The following is an 18,714-nucleotide window of genomic DNA, read 5'->3' as shown; positions in this document are numbered from 1 at the left end:
AAAAATACTGAACTAACCATAGAGGTTGCTATTGGAATGCTTAAAGCCTGTTTGAAAACTCTTGACAGTATTTCTAGATGTGAGAACATACTTAGAATCCATCTTATTTGATTCAATCTGCAGAAACAGTGCTTGTATTACCCATGTGTATTATACTTTGTTGCAGAAAAACACATCATGCAATGGCTCCATTTACATGACAAATATATATTTCTTCAATATGATAAACTTGTCATCATATCTACTTATAGCCATTCTCTAATGTACACTGTTCAGAAGCAAAGTGTTGCTTTCTAACTTACTCCTCCTTCAGGATGGACTTGTCCCTGCTTTACATGCGTGCAAAACTTTGAGTGAGATCCTTTATCAATTGAAACTTATCTGAACATATTTTAAAGGTAGAATGTTTCAACTCAGCTCATAAAAATCTGTCTAAAACTTCATGTGATTACTAAACCATTGTAGGATACATTAATACAGACTGATCATGCTAGAAGTTTAGGAGAATCTAGATACTGAGAAATTAATGTTCAGGATCTTACAGAAACAAAGAGCATCCTTTTAAGCTTGTTCCTGTGATTATATCCTCTCTTAGATCTGCCTTCTTCCTGCTTTGTCTACAAGCTTCCAACAAGCAGATCCGTTGTTAGCTAATACATGGACTCTTAACTGAAGAAGATAAAAAATTGTTCAATTCCCTAAGCCTTGTGCAAATACCTTCCCATACATACGAAGAAGCATTTAATCCTATTCTTATAAACAGTATTTACACAATTTTGAGATTCAATTTGTTCATTTTTATTTTGTTCTGTTTAGTTTTGTGAATGTTCCTCCTGCATGTGTATGTATATGCCTCAGTTGCATTCTTTGTATCAATGGACATCAGAATAGGAGGTGAGATTCCCACAAACTGGAAGTATAGGTGGTTATGGAACATGGTGTGGTGCTAAAAACCCAATCCTGGTCCTGTGCAAGAACAACAAATGTTCTTCAAATCTCAGCCATATCTGAATACATAACATATAATCCAATTTATTTTACTAATGAATGAGTCTTGTTTAATGACCGTGAACTATTTAGAGTGGGAACATGTTCTTTCTTCATCACACCAGAGTGATCAGTGATGAGTATTAAGATCTGGGTCTCATGGTTATACTTTACATTAAGGAAATGGTGGAATCTGATACAATTCACTTTCCTTCCGTAGTAGATTTCTTTGTTGAGGGGATGCTGGATAACAGCATTTTCTTGTATAAATTCCTTCACAATTAGGGTGCCTCCTCATAAAAGTTCATACCTAAATACATAATCAATAAGATAAATCTTCTTTTCTCACATTACAATGAAAACATAATAGTCTCCAGGTCTGGGATGCATGGATACAAAACATTTTTATCATATGTAGTGATCATTCCTAACTGTTAAAATGTTCATATGAAGGGTCAGCTTTCCTGTAACATACTCAAGATTCACGTTTTGTCTCATGTTCTTTTCTATACTGTTTCCTGTGTCCTATGCAATACTTCCAGATGCTCTCAAGAATGTAAGAAAAGAATAATAAAGATACAGAGACACAAAGCTAAAGCATACAGTACAGAAAAGGCCAACAGTGATGTTTCCTACTCTTATAAGGCCTAATTCTACACAGTGCATCAGTGAGAACAAAATTCAAGGACAGAAAAACATGTAGAGTGGAGAGAATATGTGACTCAGAAAGCTAGTTCACCTTTTCAAAAAACCAACTCAGATCAGATCATTCACTCTGTCATCAAACACCTTGGACTCCCTGGTGAGTAGCATTCATAGTGTCAAAACTGATTTGCAATCTGGAGCAGGGGCAGAGTTATCAATAGTCATACCAGACTTGCGTCTGGTTTACAACAATCTCAATATGACAGGCAAGGCATGGCCACTGCTATCATAGTGGGAAGACTATCTGTGGGTAACAGAGTTTTTTTCTGGTTCAAGCTGAGACCAGCTCCACAGGAAAAAAATACATAGGTTACACTGGGAATCTGCCTAAAATCTAATAAGGAAGGTTATAGGCCCTAGGTGGGCATCCACTATTGACATCTGCTAAGTGTATAAATGTCCTATGTCTCGCCGATATATGAGGCTGCTTTCAGTCTGGGTAACAGAAACTATTTTCAATGGGCAACAGTTATTTTAGAAATTCAAAACTAAATATTGCAATCAACTTATTGGTGACTGCACTGGCTATAATGAGAACCTGTTAACACATTTAATATTACTCAAAATGAAATTTCCAAAATCATTATTAAAACAGAATCTGCCTAAACCAAATTCTTGTCTTATTCCTACTAACAAGGGAGGTGCAAGAAGTCTGCAAGAAATCTATTCTGACCCAAAAATCCAAGACACCTGAACTCCAACAACACCTCTCTCAAACCAGGGCTGGTCAGGACCTTGTTAGGTCTCAAAGAAACACAAGAGAAATGGCTAACTGGAGTGCCTGCGAACATACCACTGTGGACATTGTTGGCTGGATGCTTTCTTGGCTCCTGGTTGTTCTCTTGTCCAGGCTTCTAACCTCTCTTCTCTTCCTCCATACCCCTTCCCCACCTGTCATGAGCTGGTTATATGGAGACCCAGGCAGATACCTCTGGCTGTTTTCTCCCTCAGACTGTAAAGCCCAAAATGAACTTATAAGTACCACCTGCCCAAGAACTAGGTACCTTCCTGGAATACTGCCCTGTGCAATACAAAGGAAAACAATAAAGATTCATGGGAAACTACAATGGACTATATGATTGTCTATCAAACTCCCTGTAGCATATGTCCAAAGTAAATCTTTTAATCAGGATGTAATATTTAATAAAGCTTGCTTATGTGCTGGGATTGTTTTTGTCTGGCGACACTCAGAGTTACCAGAACCTACAATATATCTTCTACTCGGCCATACCTTACTACTATCCTGTCTTCCTGTTTCATTCAGTCCTAAGGTATAACACTAATATCTAAGCCCATGAAGACACATTTCTACATGCAACATTTACATCAGAGAATGAACATACCTCACTGTAAAATTAATTGATAGATTGATTAAAAAATTGTGATATAAATTTACATAATAAATATGAATATCTATAGTCAGTGTGATGGTGCTTTACAATGTACATTTTCTGATGCAATCAAATCTACAGTGGATCCTCATATGACTAATATCTACAAAGCACTCTGGGGATGCATATGAATTCATTCTCCTGGCAAAAGGCTACTCTCTTAAAATGGCAAATGGTGGAACACAAGAGTTAAGAAAGAATGGATGAAATTTAATTTGAAGAGCTCTGTTAAGACTTTACCAAAGACAATCTCCATGTACAAATTCCAGATACTGCATATGATGTACAAGGTTATTTTAGAGGAATGGTCAGGAAATCATAACATTAATAAAAACCTTACACTGAACCCTAGCTCATATTGTTATGCCCAGGTATTGAAACCACAAAGATCACCAGGACTTGACTGATGTATTTCATACCAGTGCATATTCCTGCTCAGTATGTAAACCTGCCGTGATGCAGCCGGTTAGCTGACTGAGCAGGATTCTTATCTCTTGCAGGGAAAGTACTCAGAAAATAATGTAGTAGGGCCAGTAAGTCCCAGCAGCTGTAGCTGGCGGGATATGTCTCAAATTGAGACCTGTTGTTTTGTTTGTTTGGTTATTGTTTATTTTGTTTTGTCTAAAATTACATCTATGGCCTTCGACTCAGGTTTCTCATACCTCAATAGTATCTCAAACTTCCTGACAATTGTAAGACATGCACCACAGAATAGTGAGTGTGGCAACAAAAAATGCATCTATGTCACACACCTGCTTTACCCCTGCCAGTTTCTCTGAATGGGCAGGTTCCAGGACAGACTCTTCATGGGTGACTCTCTAGGAAGGCCCACACAGCAACTCTAACTTGCAGAAATTTTTGAGTATCTCAAATCCTTGGGTCTAGTTTCCCCCCAGGACTTCCTGACCATGAGGACAGCCAAGACACACAGAGTGATGGAATTTCCTGTTCCTATTTCCTAGTTCCTTGGGACAACTCCTTCTGGAGGCACCCGATATACTGCAGCTTCCTGTTACATGTTTTTTCTGAACCTACCTGCTTAGGACTCTTAATGAATTAGCTTCCCAGTACCTCTCATCTGGGTTTGTTTGGTTTTTTTTGATTGATTGATTGTTTTTCCTTGCTTGCTTCCTTCATTGTTTGTTTTCTTGTTTTCCTAAATGCATCTAATCAGGCAGGAATGCCCTCCCCGCACCAAGGAACCACTCCCCCAACTCTTTTGCAGCCTGACTTCCACACAACTACAGCAGTGGACACAGCTTCCCCACAAGCTTGCTGCCATTCCAGACCAGAACTGGATGTAGTATGACACTGCATCTGGGTTCTGACCCATTCAGATCCAAGTTATGTTGCAGAAATTCTCACATTGAGATACCAAACTCCTGGGCTAAAAATACAACCGAAAAAAAAAAAAAGTATAGGCCCTCTAAATTATGATAATCACAACTTATGCCCATAACAAAGTAGAGCTAAGATAAAATGTCCTAGTCTCAAAGTATAGACCACATATGTGTGTGTGTGTGTGTGTGTGTGTGTTTGCATAGATATATGTATGTATGTATTCCCTAAGGAGAACAATTTATATGATATCCAAGATGAGGAACTGAAAACCCAGAAGTATGATCAACAGAAATCAGAGAAGACAGGGACAAAATGATTAGTGGACAAGAAAATAACAACAGATATCTGAAGGAAACAAAGACAACTTAGGATAGGAAAATTGAGTTCAATAAGTAGGTAGAAATAACCCCCAAAAATAAATGAAAAGGGGAAATAAAAATGCTGTGAGCTGATGAAAAATAACTCTAAAACTGCCTGTGGGAAACAAATATCAGGCTTGAACACGTGGTATAGTTGCTGGAATACCTCAGTCAAAAAAAATGATGAATTGAAATAATGGCACAACATTATTTACTGTCGTAGTGTGGGGGGGGGGGAGTAAAATAGAGAAATGCCTTGGGAAAAAAACTCCAGAATTTTCTAAAAGCAAATAAACAAACCACAACTAAAAATATAACTAAAATAAATAATACACTATTTAACCATTTGTTCATAGATTGATTCCTGATTGCTCTCTATACTTTTCAATGTACATACATGTGTATCTGCATAGGGTAGGGAAAAGAGACTCCAGAATTACCCAAGTCTCTTTAGAGATTCTAGCTAGGAAATCAAGTCTTTTCGTGAATGTAATGAGGCACAGGTTTCTCAGAAGACTACTGAGGTTCAAAACTGTTATGATGATTTTGACAGGTTAAAACTGAGTCCAGCTCATCATGGAAGTGAGAGCTCAAAAACACAAGCCCAGACCTGGGAGTCTGTCCTCAAAGTACATGGTTCTGAGAGCACAGACCCCATTCAGACGGCAGGGATCCTTATTTTCCATAGAGGTGAGTTTTATTCTTTCCCATATTATGCTAACTCAAAAAAAAAAAAAAGACGGCACCTGCTAATTGATGCTGCATATGTGAATAGATTAAACATACTGATGATTAATAATACATCTGAGCTGAGTTACAGAAAGAAATGAAAGCCATTTCCCTAGAGGTATCTATCAAAGAGTTCATCAAAACTGCAATTCTCTACTTCGTGCTCCCTGTGCCTTCCATCCTGTTGGTTGTACAAGTTTGAATCTGGGAATACCTCAAGGCTGTCTTCTAAATCTATCTCTCTCTCTCTGTGTGTGTGTGTGTGTGTGTGTGTGTGTCTATAGTATACTCTGAACATGTCTCTCTGTTGCCTGTTTCTGTCTTTCTAGCTGGACTTAAGAAAAAGCTCTGCAGACTTTATGGAACAGCAAGAAAAGCATCACATGGGGAAGAAATGGGATACTCTAAGAGAAATCATTAAAGGATTAGGTCACTGCCTTCAACTGACCAAGATAGAAGACCTACACAATCAGGAATAAACCTGCCTCAGTTTTCTGAATACTGAGATTAGGTCAGCAGCACTTGCTTATTTTATGTCTATAGAGTCATGCAATGTAATCACACTTTGGATATCTGGACTACATAATTTATATTCTAGAAAACATTATTTCACTGTCCATTTACACTAACACAACACTAACATACTAAGAACTAGAAACATCCATAAAATGTATTTTTATCTGTACAGGGAAAAGGAACCTGTGATCAAAGATAATCAATAGGGAAAACAGGAATGTAAACTACAGGTTTTTCTCTTAAATGGAAGAGAAGTACACTCTTTTCTGACAAGAAATGGGGTAATGGATGTAGTAAATAGCTTAGTGACATGTGGCATATATAGAGCCAGGCCACACCTGAAAGTCCCAGACTATTTATCCAAGACTCTTCCTCCCTAGAGCAGTATTTTTCAGTTAATAGAATACAAGTTTAGGAGAGATGTCACAGGCACTTTATAGCTTAGTTACTTCTCCACTATGTGTTTGATCCTCCTCAAAGGATTCAGTCCATGAAACTGTATATCCTCACAGTAAAAAAAAATACATATAATGGGAAATATAAATATAAAGGGAAAATATAATGGTGTTATATATGTGAAAGACTAACCATTAACATTTTCTCAACCCAGAAGAAAATGAAGATCATAGAAAATAAGCCCTTTAGAAAACATGACCACATATAGATAACAGAACTATTTAATGTTTTGAATGAAAATGGGATTTTTCAAAAACACTGGACAGCACACTGACCTGTGGAGTGTTTACTAGAGAAGAATTCATTCTTTTGTTTTGTTATGCTGCTTTAGCTTACAAATTGCTAAAAAGGGCTCTGTAGGCTTATGGGGGTAAGGGGGTCATTAATCACTCTCCCTAGATAGCAGATACTTGTTCTGTAATACCAACCTGTTTGACAATGTATGTCTACCAGTTTTAGTAGTGACAAGTAGGTAAAAGAAAACTTACTGATTTGAAATGAGGTCAGCCTACAACAGAAATTCAGATATGACACTTGAAGCTGGTCAAAATCACTCCAAAGATTACAGGCCCAAGCCAGGTGTGGTGGCCCATGCGTGGGATCCCAGCACTTGGGAGGGAGAGGCAGGCAGATTTCTGAGCTTGAGGCCAGGAGAGCCAGGGCTACACAGAGAAACCCTGTCTTGAAAAACCAAAACCAAACCAAAACCAAAACAAAAACAAAAACAAAAACAAAAACCAAAAACAAACAAATAAACAAACAAAAAAAGATCACAGGCCCAAAAGCAAATATATAACTTACATATTGCTATATGTAGAAATAGTGGATATGCATTTAAATTGTTCTGTCTACATAATAGCATGGTGGTGCTTTCAGCCTAAGTCAAAAAAACACGGTTTGTAAAGGAAAACTGACAAATGAAATAATGCTGAGTAAGAAGCCAGCAGTGGGGGCCTAGGCAAGGCTCTAAGAAAGGAGCAAGTGGAATTATGGAAACACATATTGTCATGTAACATGAACGCAGACTATGAACATATGACAGCATGGATACCCATCCAAAACCTGATGTATGCATCAGAACATACATGAAACAAGGATATAATGAAAACATGAATAACAAGGGATGGGACACACTAAGGATTTACATAGCAGACTAAAATAAATTCTAGGAGGTTTACAACATCTGCAATAGCAAAGAAACCAGATAATGAAAATAGTCTATCAGAACTTTTCTCTGTAAATATTGTAACAATTGTAATATGCATAAAAATAGTATAATCACCAATTCATGAAAATTTATTGACAACAGGAATTTCTCTAAAATAGAAATTGGTGATGCAGGGGAAAACATAATGTTCTTATAAATTTGAAATATGTAAACTTGATGTCCTGGGCATTTGTAGACAGCATCAAGTGGGTAGTAAAAATAGGCATAGGAATACATGAAATTTCAGGGAGTAATCAGGACATTTTTCAAAGCATGTCACTTTATGATTCTTGCCTGTAACACACAGGCTGAGTATTGCTGACATTTCTACCAGCAACAGATGAAAAATTTCTGCTCTAGTGACAGATGCTGTGCTGATTTAATTTCAACAGTAGTAAACATATAAAACGAATATGTTTCATGTAATTACTTTTTCTATGTGTATCATGTGAAAAGTACATCTTCCATGTCATGGAGACTGAAAAAGAGCAAATACTAGAATGGGAAGAATAACACACGGGTTTACACACTTCCACCATGAAATCTATATGAACACTGGGGCTTTGACTTTAAATCTTAGAACTAACATTTCCTCAAATACACACGTGATTCTGAATAGATTGAATAGAAATTCCCCACTTTTGAGTCTTCCAGTCAACATTTACTATCACTTGTTTTATCACAATCTTTTTAAAGTAGATAAACTAAAATAGAATTGTGTAGTGCTCATATACTAGGACTCTTAACTACTAGAAGACCTTATCATTCTAGCCTAGCATTCCCTAGGAAAGTCTCTCAGAGATTAGATTCATGGACTCCCAGGTCTATCTGCACATTGCCACATCTAAGTGCTGTAAAAATGTACATCCCTTTCAGTTTCTTGGTCTATTCCTTACCATCAACTAGGCAACATTAGCATACACTAGTACGAAATCTTTATCCATAGATTAAATTTGGGACAGCATGGAATAATGTTTTTCAAGCCCTGAGAGAAAATTACTGGCAACTGTAATGTTCAATACAAAAAGTAGCTACTACTATTGCCAGTGTATAAGGTACATTTGAATATAGTAATACATTAAGACATTTTTTTTTTTTTTTGGCTTTTTGAGACAGGGTTTCTCTCTGTAGCCCTTGGCTGTCTTGGAACTCACTCTGCAGACCAGGCTGGCCTCAAACTCAGAAATCTGCCTACCTCTGCCTCCCAAGTGCTGGGATTAAAGGCGTGCACCACCACCGCCCAGCTAAGACACGTTTCTTAAGTAAAAAAAAAAAAAACAAAAAAAAAAAAAAAACGTACCTAAATAGTAAACTAAAGGAAATAAGCACAAAAGAATAAGGCATACATTTTCATGAGGTCATAAAAAAATAAAACATCTTGTGAAAAATGAATGGATACAATATGGAAATCCATCAATGTAATCCACTACAGAAACAAACTCAAAGAAAAAAACCACATGGTCATTTCATTGGATGCTGAAAAAGCATTTGACAAAATTCAGCATCCTTTCATGCTTAGTCTTTGAAAGAACAGGAATTCAAGGCCCATACCTAAACATAGTAAAAGCAATATACAGCAAACCAGTAGCCACCATCAAACTAAATGGAGAGAAACTTGAAGCAATCCCACTAAAATCAGGCACTAGACAGGGCTGCCCACTTTCTCCTTATCTTTTCAATATTGTACTTGAGGTACTAGCTCGGGCAATTAGACAACATAAGGAGGTTGAAGAGATACAAATTGGAAAGGAAGAAGTCAAACTATCATTATTTGCAGATGATATGATAGTCTACCTAAGTGACCCAAAAAACTCCACTAGAGAACTCCTACAGCTGATAAACAACTTCAGCAAAGTGGCAGGTTATAAAATCAACTCAGACAAATCAGTAGCCTTCCTATACTCAAAGGATAAGCAGGCTGAGAAAGAAATTAGGGAAATGACACCCTTCACAATAGCCACAAACAATATAAAGTACCTTGGGGTGACTCTTACCAAACATGTGAAAGATCTATATGACAAGAACTTCAAGACTCTGAAGAAGGAAATAGAGGAAGACCTCAAAAAATGTAAAAACCTCCCATGCTCATAGATCGACAGGATTAATATAGTTAAAATGGCCATTTTGCCAAAAGCAATGTACAGATTCAATGCAATACGCATCAAAATCCCAACCCAATTTTTCATAGAGTTAGAAAGAGCAATTCTCAAATTCATCTGGAATAACAAAAAACCCAGGATAGCTAAAACTATTCTCAACAACAAAAGAAATTCTGGGAGAATCAGTATCCCTGACCTCAAGCAATATTACCGAGCAATAGTGTTAAAAACTGCATGGTATTGGTACAGTGATAGGCAGGCGGAACAATGGAACAGGATTGAAGATCCAGAAATGAACCCACACACCTATGGCCACTTGATCCTGGACAAAGGGGCTGAAAACATCCAATGGAAAAAAGATAGCCTTTTCAACAAATGGTGCTGGTTCAACTGGAGGTCAGGATGCAGAAGAATGCAAATTGATCCATCCTTGTCTCCTTGTACTAAGCTCAACTCCAAATGGATCAAGGACCTCCATATAAAGCCAGACACTCTGAAGCTAATAGAAAAGAAACTGGGGAAGACCCTTGAGGACATCGGTACAGGGGGAAAGTTCCTGAACAGAACACCAATAGCTTATGCTCTAAGATCAGGACTTGACAAATGGGACCTCATAAAATTACAAAGTTTCTGTAAAGCAAAGGACACCATCAAAAGGACAAATCGGCAACCAACAAATTGGGAAAAGATCTTCACCAACCCTACATCAGATAGAGGGCTAATATCCAATCTACACAAAGAACTCAAGAAGTTAGAACCCAGAAAACCAAATAACCCTATTAAAAAATGGGGTACAGAGTTAAACAAAGAATTCTCACCTGAAGAGCTTCAGATGGTGGAGAAACATCTTAAAAAATGCTCAACTTCACTAGTCATCAGGGAAATGCAAATCAAAACAACCCTGAGATTTCACCTTACACCAGTCAGAATGGCTAAGATTAAAAACTCAGGAGACAGCAGATGTTGGCAAGGATGTGGAGAAAGAGTAACACTCCTCCACTGCTGGTGAGGTTGCAAATTAGTACAACCACTCTGGAAATCAGTCTGGCCTTCCCTCAGAAAACTGGGCATGTCATTTCCGAAACATCCTGTTATACCACTCCTGGGCATATACCCAGAGGATTCCCCAGCATGCAATAAGGATATATGTTCCACTATGTTCATAGCAGCCCTATTTATAACAGCCAGAAGCTGGAAAGAACACAGGTATCCCTCAACAGAAGAATGGATGCAAAAAATGTGGTATATCTACACGATGGAGTACTATTCAGCCATTAGAAACAATGAATTCATGAAATTCTTAGGCAAATGGATGGAGCTGGAGAACATCATACTAAGTGAGGTAACCCAGCCTCAAAAGATCAATCATGGTATGCACTCACTAATAAGTGGATATTAGCTTGGAAACATGGAATATGCAAAACATAATCCACACTTCAAATGAGGGACAAGAAGAACGGAGCAGTGGCCCCTAGTTATGGAAAGACACAGTGTAGCAGTATAAGACAAAACCAGAACAGGGAAGTGGGAAGGGATGGGTGGGAGAACAGAGGGAGGGAAGGGGGCTTATGTGACTTTCAGGGAGTGGGGAACCAGAAAAGGGGAAATCATTTGAAATGTAAATAAAAAATAAATCGAATAAAATTTAAAAAAAGGAAAAAAAAAGAAATCATTAAATTTATTTAGCTATCATTTAATAAAAAACAATAAGAAGTAAAAATAAGAAAGAAAACTAGTAGATATTCCTCATGTACAACATAGTGAAGCTCTATCCCACACAAGGAAGTGAGAACAATGTGAATCATACTTTGCCACTCCCAATGCCAGCAAACCCTCCAGATTACAAATCCTAAGGAATACAATCTCACAAAGAAAAACTTCATTGACCAATCATCAAAGGAGTTAACAATGAAATACTTGGTAGAAGAATATATAAAGCATATATCTACATAATGAAGAGTATTATTTGTGAATCTTGATTTTCAGTACAGTAAGAAGAAATTCTACATAAGTAAAATGACAAAATATTACAGATGGATATTTGAACCTGTTCCGACATAGGGTGTAGTTCAGCCCCTGGCACACAAATTTAATCACTATGACTTGAATGTAAGCAAGCCCTTGGTATTCACTTTAATCTTATTTTTCCTTCTTTTTTGTTTTTTTGGATTTGGTTTTTCTGAGACAGGGCTTTTCTGTATAGCCCTGGCTGTTCTGTAATTCACTCTGTAGACCAGGCTGGTCTCCTACTCAGAAATCTGCCTGCCTCTGCCTCTGCCTCCCAGAGTGCAGGGATTACAGGCGTGTGCCATCACTGCCTGGCTCCACTTAAATCTTAAACAACAAAAGTACAGTTACTAAGTAAAAAGAGGCACCCATGTTTGAAAGTGTTGTCTAATTAAATAGAAGAAAATGTGAAATGTCACAGAAATATCTGACAGAACAGGATACATGCAACTCTCCAGAATTGAGAGAGGAAAGGGAAGCTATTTAAGGGAGAGAAAGTCAGTACAGGAAGAAGAGAATAGTAAAGGAACACAGTAGGGTGCATGGACAGCAGTACAGTGCAGCTGAGAGAGCAGGGCAACAGAGGGAGAAGAAAACAGTTTTAGTGGGAGAGATTTTATATTGTCAGACTGAAGAGAAAACATGATATGATAGTCACAGTTAAAGATACAATGAGAAAGAGAAAGAGACTGGCCAGAAGACTTTTTTTTGGTTTTTCATAATTGAAACTTTTTTAAAAAAAAAATTGACATCTAGATAAGATGAACAATATCCAAATTTTTGAAACTTTAATAAGATTTTAAAACATTTTGAACTGAAAAACATACACATTTTGCACAGAAATGTTGTAATATGGATCAATTCCAACTCGATTTGAAAATATGTGAATCAAATTACAGTTTTAGAAGTTAGTAATTCACATTTAAAGAAATTAGTGCCTTGTTGAATTCAGCCTTTGTTAAAAAGAGACTTAGTGCATATTTTAATGTTACATTGTAACAGTGTAGCAATTATTGATAGTTCACCTTATTAAATAAGATAATGTTCTTGAAAGTTGATAAATAATAGCTAACCTCCTATGACATGTAAAATTTCCAATGGTAACAGTTACATGGTGTAGCATAACACTTTCTATAGATTTCTATCCTACCTTAAAATTTTAAAAGCAATCATTGTAATGATTGTATACACAACAATTTATCAGAGGAAGATCAAACTTTATTGAAACAGCTTGCATACAAAATACATTGTACTAAAACAAAAAAAATGTCAACATAAAATCCAAACTGTTGTTGCTAGTATGTACAAAAAATTAGTACATAATAGACTTATATTAATACATAATACAATTAGTACATATAAGATTAGCACAGTTAATTTAAGTCCAAGCAGAGCATTTCAGTGTCTCAGGGAAGAACCAGATTGAAAGAGTCAGCTGGGAGAGGAGTTTGAGCTGGAACAGCAGAGCAGCACCAGCCAGTTAAGAGCTGAGAAGGAACAAAGAAGGGAGAGCTTATTCAGCAGGAAATTTCACAGACAGAAAACACTCTAGGTCTAGATAAGATGGTACATGGACTAGAGTCTTTCAGTCCTGGGCCTAGATAAATGGACAGAGGCAGTAAACCTCCCAGACAATAATTACAATTGGAAAATAAAAGTTACTTTACAGCCCTGTGGAAAATCTAATACTGCTCAGTATAAAAGCTTTCTAGAATGTGAGAAGAGAAGAAACTTACCTCAGATACTAAGGAAAAGAGACTCAACCAAACAGTGGAGAAAAGATCAACAGTAATTCTTCTCCTCTAATCAGGAATAATTTAACACAGTGCATCAGTGAGAACACAACTGAAGGACTAAATATCATTTAGACTAGACAGAATATGTGATTCAGAAATCAAATCCCATGCTAGAGAAAACAACTCAGCGTGGATCATAATAAATAAATCAATAAATATCCTGGATGGAGTCTATGGTGGTAGCATTCACAGTGGCAAAAACTGCTATGCAAACTGGGGCAGGAGGCAGAGTTATTAAAGGCCATAGCCAGATTTGTATCTTGTGTGCTACAATAATAATATGTCAGGCAAGGCATGGCACTAGTATCCTGGTGGCAAGATGCTCTGTGGGTAACAGAAGATTTTCTTGTTCTAGATGAGCTCAGCTAGTGCCTCGGGGGCTGAGGGGGGGGGAATACAAATTAAACTGATAATCTGGCTAAAATCCAATAAGGAAGGTCACAGGCCCTAGGAGGGAAAACACTACTGATACTTGATTCATATATAAATGGCCTTTGCCGCACCCGTTGCCTGATCCTGATTTCAGTCTGGCTAAAAGAAACTTTGTTTTCAATGGGCAGCTGCAAATTCAGAGACACAAAACTAATCAAATGTTGATATCAACTGACTGGTGACTGCACTGCCTACCATGGGAAATATCCATCACATCTAATAATATTTTTAGTGAAATTTTCCAGGATCATAGATGAAACAGAATCTCACATAACCAAATTCATGTTCTCTTTCTACTAACAGGTGGGCCCCACCCGACCCTTAGTTCAATCCTTCTAACACATCTGGATCCTTGAGAATCCTTGGCCTTTTCCATTCAGGGTTCTTACCTTTGATTTATAGTTATGCAGTTTTGTTGGAGCATATAGAGACCTGAAAATGGGAAAATATTGATCAGAAAGAACCTGGAATGTTTCATGAGACAAAGATGAAAGATGCCAACACTAGGAAAAAGGATATACATGAAGGAAAGAGAAAGTATCATGAAAATGTCTCTTTTTATCTGAGGATTTCAGATTACCCTAGAGATGTGAGAGTCAGTCACATAACTAACACACATCCAGAGTCTTTTTCCCAGCAACTCAGAAAAGGAGCAAGGAAGAATGTAAAAAAACATATTTTGACACACTGAATCCAGATGGTTGAACTTCTCCAACAAGAGGTTTGTAAAGAGAGCCCTGAGTGCAGGGTCTAAGCATTCCCACACCTGCATGAACTCAACAACCATGAGTTCCATTTTGCAGAACTCAACAACCCATGAATGTGCACAGGCAGAGTGCTTTTCATGAACCAAGGAGACATTTTTCTTAAGTAAGTGAGCAATCAAAATTATTTCAAAGGTGAGGTCTAATTTTGTCTTAATCTATACTTAGTTGTATCTCTATAAAAACATCTTGGCCTGATACTATCCTCTCACAGAATGCTTAGTAATCCTTGGAAGGATTCAAAGAAATTCAGGAGGAATGGCTAACTGGGGAGCCTCTTGACATGTCAATGTAAACTTTGTTGACTCAGCATTGTCTTGGCTCTTAGTTCCTCTTTTGCCCAGCCCCTCGACCCTCCTTACTTATCCACAATAACCCTCCCCTTCCAGGATGGTTCAGTCTGTACCCAACCATATACTTAGACTGCTTCTCCCTCAGACTAAAAAGCCAAAAAATACCCTCTAAACTCCTCCAGCACCCCTAAAAAAGTATCTTCTTGCAATGCTGCAGGTTGCATGTCTTTGGAAAGTAATAAAGCCTCATAGAAAAACCCGATGGCCTATAAAACCACCTGTAGCATGTGACCAAAGTCCTTCTCTTGGTCAGGAAGTAAAATTTATAAAGTTTGCCCGCATGGTGAAACTGGTTTTACTCTGGCAATGTAAGACCCCCAAAACTGAGGGTGCCCCAGCACCCCACACCCCGGAAGGCGACACCCAAATCACTCGTGAGAAACAGTCTCGATGCAATAGCATGAGGATTTCTTTATTTCCAGAATTCTGGGTTCCATAGCCACCGTGCACCACGCAGGGTCAGAGGACTATGGATCACGAGTGCCCAATTGAGACAGCTTTTATAAGTTTACGACAGAGCCCGTGAATCACAAACCAATCATTTCTTAGCATGGAGAGCCCGAGAATAAATTATCGGAGCCCGCGCTCAGTGGACCAATTAGTTTCCTATAATGTCTACAGCTGTGTGAACTCCTGCTTAGGGGTAATGGTGTAAGTTTACAGAAGCAAGATAAGCTTAGCCCGTTTTCAGTTACCCTATGGGGCCAGGATCACCTATTCAAGGCCTTTCTGCTAGGTCTAAACAAAGGGCGGGCTCTGGAACGTGACCTTTTACCTAGTTTCTAACAAAGCGAGATAGCATTTTAAACTACTGATTTCTTGGGGTCGTTAGAATTAGGCTGTATTATTTTCTGTCCTTTCAGGCAACACTCAGGGTTAACAGAACCAACAACTTTCTTCTTCTTAGCAGTATTTGGCAGCAATCCTGTCTTCATTTTTCATTCAAAGCTAAGGTGTAACATTAATAACGAAGCCTATGAAGACACTTTTCTGAATGCTGTGTTTACATCAAACTGCATATACCTCAGCGTTAAATTAATGAAGAGTATAATTTTGCTTGGTTAATGTTAATATTTACTCCCAAATGATGGTGTTTTATAAGGAAAGTTTATAATTAAACCCAATCTGCACTGGTCCCCCGTATGAAAACTATCTACAAAGCTCTCTCGGGATACCTATTCAGGTCCCCGGAGAAAGGGAAATGAAATGGTAAACAGGGGAACAAAGGATTTGAGAAAGCCTGAATGAATTTGAATTCGAGGAGTTTTATTAAGTTTTTTTTTTTTTTTTTTTTTTTTAAAGAAACCCTCCTAGTACACAAACTTTGCAGATATGTCAAAGGATCTATGAGGCTATTTCAGAAAAAAATATTCTGGCAACCATAAAATAAACTAAAACTTCACCATAAACCTCAGTTCACAGGATCTCAAACTTCCTGATAATGGTAAGATACCCACAACACAACTGTGAGGGTGGCGGCAGAAAATGCACCCCTGCTCCACACCCCTGCCCCGCTACTGCCCCTTTCCCAGCCCAACAGCTCCTCTGACCTGGCAGGGGACAGGACGAGCTGCTGAATGTCCTAGGAGGCCAGCACAGCAACTGAAGCTTAAGGAAGTTTTCAGTTTCTGCAAACAAAATCAATAGGGAAATCAAAATGTGTGAGTAGTTTGTTAACACTTATCAGACTCTTGTTCTCCAGAATCAATAATTATGTTTGACCTGATATAACTCTCTTACCTAAAGATATTACTATTTCCTTTATAGACATTTATTCCTTTCAGTATGGTTTTTTTGTTTGTTTGTTTGTTTGTTTGTTCCTAAATACTTAAGAGGTATGCAAAAATCTCTAACAGACTCGTTACACACTGAAGTTTGCACTCTTGCATAAAGGCACTCTTGGAAGTGCCATTCTTAGCAAACTCAATACATTAACAGGATTTCTCTGAAGTATGGCTTTTCTCGTGATTTCTAACAACATTTGAAGGCTTTATCATATTGCTTATCCATAGGGTTTCTTTCCAATATGCATTCTTTTAAATATTCTGAGACCTTATTTCTGTGAAAAGGCTTCTTCATATTTGTTAGAATAGGCAGGCAAAATCCCAGACATATCAAACCAAGCTTCAGGTCTCATGTGGGAGGTTTTATTGCCAGAAGCAGCCTCTGAGAGGGGGTGAGATGTAAGAACAAAACAAGGGGCTGTGGACAGGGGAAGACTTTTTTATCCAGTTCGTAAGGCATGTGAAGCACATGAAAGGGAAGTGGTGCCATGGTGGGTGCTATGGCAACAGACGCAGGAGCAGTGCTGTTGTCTACAGATGAGGAGTCTCCTCACTGGATGGAAGAGCTGGCTGTAAAGTCACTTCTAGCTGTCTACACATCCACCTGATACTAAGAACATTGCTTATATTTGTAGCATTTCTCTTCAGTATAAATTTTTTCATGACATTTCATGACATTTAAATGGTAATGATGTGTCAAGGCTTTACCGCATTCATTAATTTTATAGGGTTGTCTTCAGTATGAGTTCTTTTCTTTTTCCAGACACCATAGACCATTTTATTTTTTCCATATTTGTTGTATTCCATAGCTGCCTGCAGTTATTACAAACTGGGCTGCTGGAACAGAAGCTGAGGGATAGATGGGGAAGGGGCATTAATGTTGGTCAGACATTTTAACAGTTTGGGCAAACCCTTCCGCCCAGACTCCCGGTTGAATTCTGGTGGAAGTTGTCTAGCTTCTCCTGGAGGTTCTAGTCTTGACTGCTCCAGCAGCTGGGTGGGTCACCAGCTTAATTCAGGAATTCCTAGACCTGGAGGAACAATGAGCTTAACCTTCACTGAGCTTCTCCACCCTAGGATAAAAATTCCTGCCTTAATCTACTTCCCTATTATATCCTAAAGGCAGATTCCTGCCCGAAGCCAAGGATTGTCCTTGGCCAAAGTCAAGTACACTCCTAGCACTCCACCAAAGGATAAAAATTCCTGCTGTATCACATTGAAAGACTCCACATTCTAGCTCTCTACACATATTGTGTTACAATGGAATTATCAAGGACAGTTGTCTAAGGGAAAAGCAAAGACAGATACAGTTTAACGTGGTGGTTTCTTTTTTCCTTTCTTTCTTTCTTTTTCTTTTTTTTTCTTCTTCTTCTTCTTCTTTTTTTTTTTTTTTTTTTTTTTTTTTTGGTTTTTCTGAGACAGGGTTTCTCTGTATAGCCCTGACTGTCCTGGAACTCACTCTGTAGACCAGGCTGGCCTCAAACTCAGAAATCTGCCTGCCTCTGCCTACAAAGTGCTGGGATTACAGGCGTGTGCCACCATACCCAGCTTAACATAGTTTCTTTTCCTAGGAAATATCAACTTAAATGTGCACCTATTTAATTCAAATTTCATATCCCATGTTGTCCTCATTTCCTCTGGACATCATCTATTATTTTCTTGCCTGCAAATCATTGTTCCTGTTCTCTTTGAGTTGATTTACATGGTTTTCAAACTTTGGTATCTTTGATTATGACTCTGGGTTTTCAATTCTTTATCTTGGATATCATATAAATTGCCCTGCATATA

The 18,714-nt window shown here is 38.0% G+C and overlaps 1 protein-coding gene across 42 annotated transcripts in view; it reads right to left on the bottom strand.

Moving 5' to 3' along the window:
* LOC127681600 (oocyte zinc finger protein XlCOF6-like) overlaps nucleotides 1-18,714 on the bottom strand; it is a 1,434,619-nt gene that overhangs the window by 109,293 nt on the left and 1,306,612 nt on the right. For 14 of the 42 annotated variants that reach the window (XM_052178006.1, XM_052178039.1, XM_052178008.1 and 11 more), the window contains one exon: nucleotides 14,415-14,457. The exons of 13 other annotated variants lie outside the window; for them this stretch is intronic. In XM_052178006.1, the coding sequence (XP_052033966.1) occupies nucleotides 14,415-14,449 (35 nt within the window). In that variant the 5' untranslated portion in view covers nucleotides 14,450-14,457. Of the gene's footprint in view, nucleotides 1-14,414; nucleotides 14,464-16,692; nucleotides 16,758-18,714 lie in introns of those variants that run through there. 15 more of the 42 variants (XM_052178024.1, XM_052178023.1, XM_052178046.1 and 12 more) reach the window with 5 other exon arrangements.

The sequence above is a fragment of the Apodemus sylvaticus genome, chromosome 3, assembly GCF_947179515.1.
Source record: "Apodemus sylvaticus chromosome 3, mApoSyl1.1, whole genome shotgun sequence".
Lineage (NCBI taxonomy): Eukaryota > Metazoa > Chordata > Mammalia > Rodentia > Muridae > Apodemus > Apodemus sylvaticus.
Note: the sequence above shows the minus strand (reverse complement) of the source record. Positions and strands in the feature narration are given on the sequence as shown.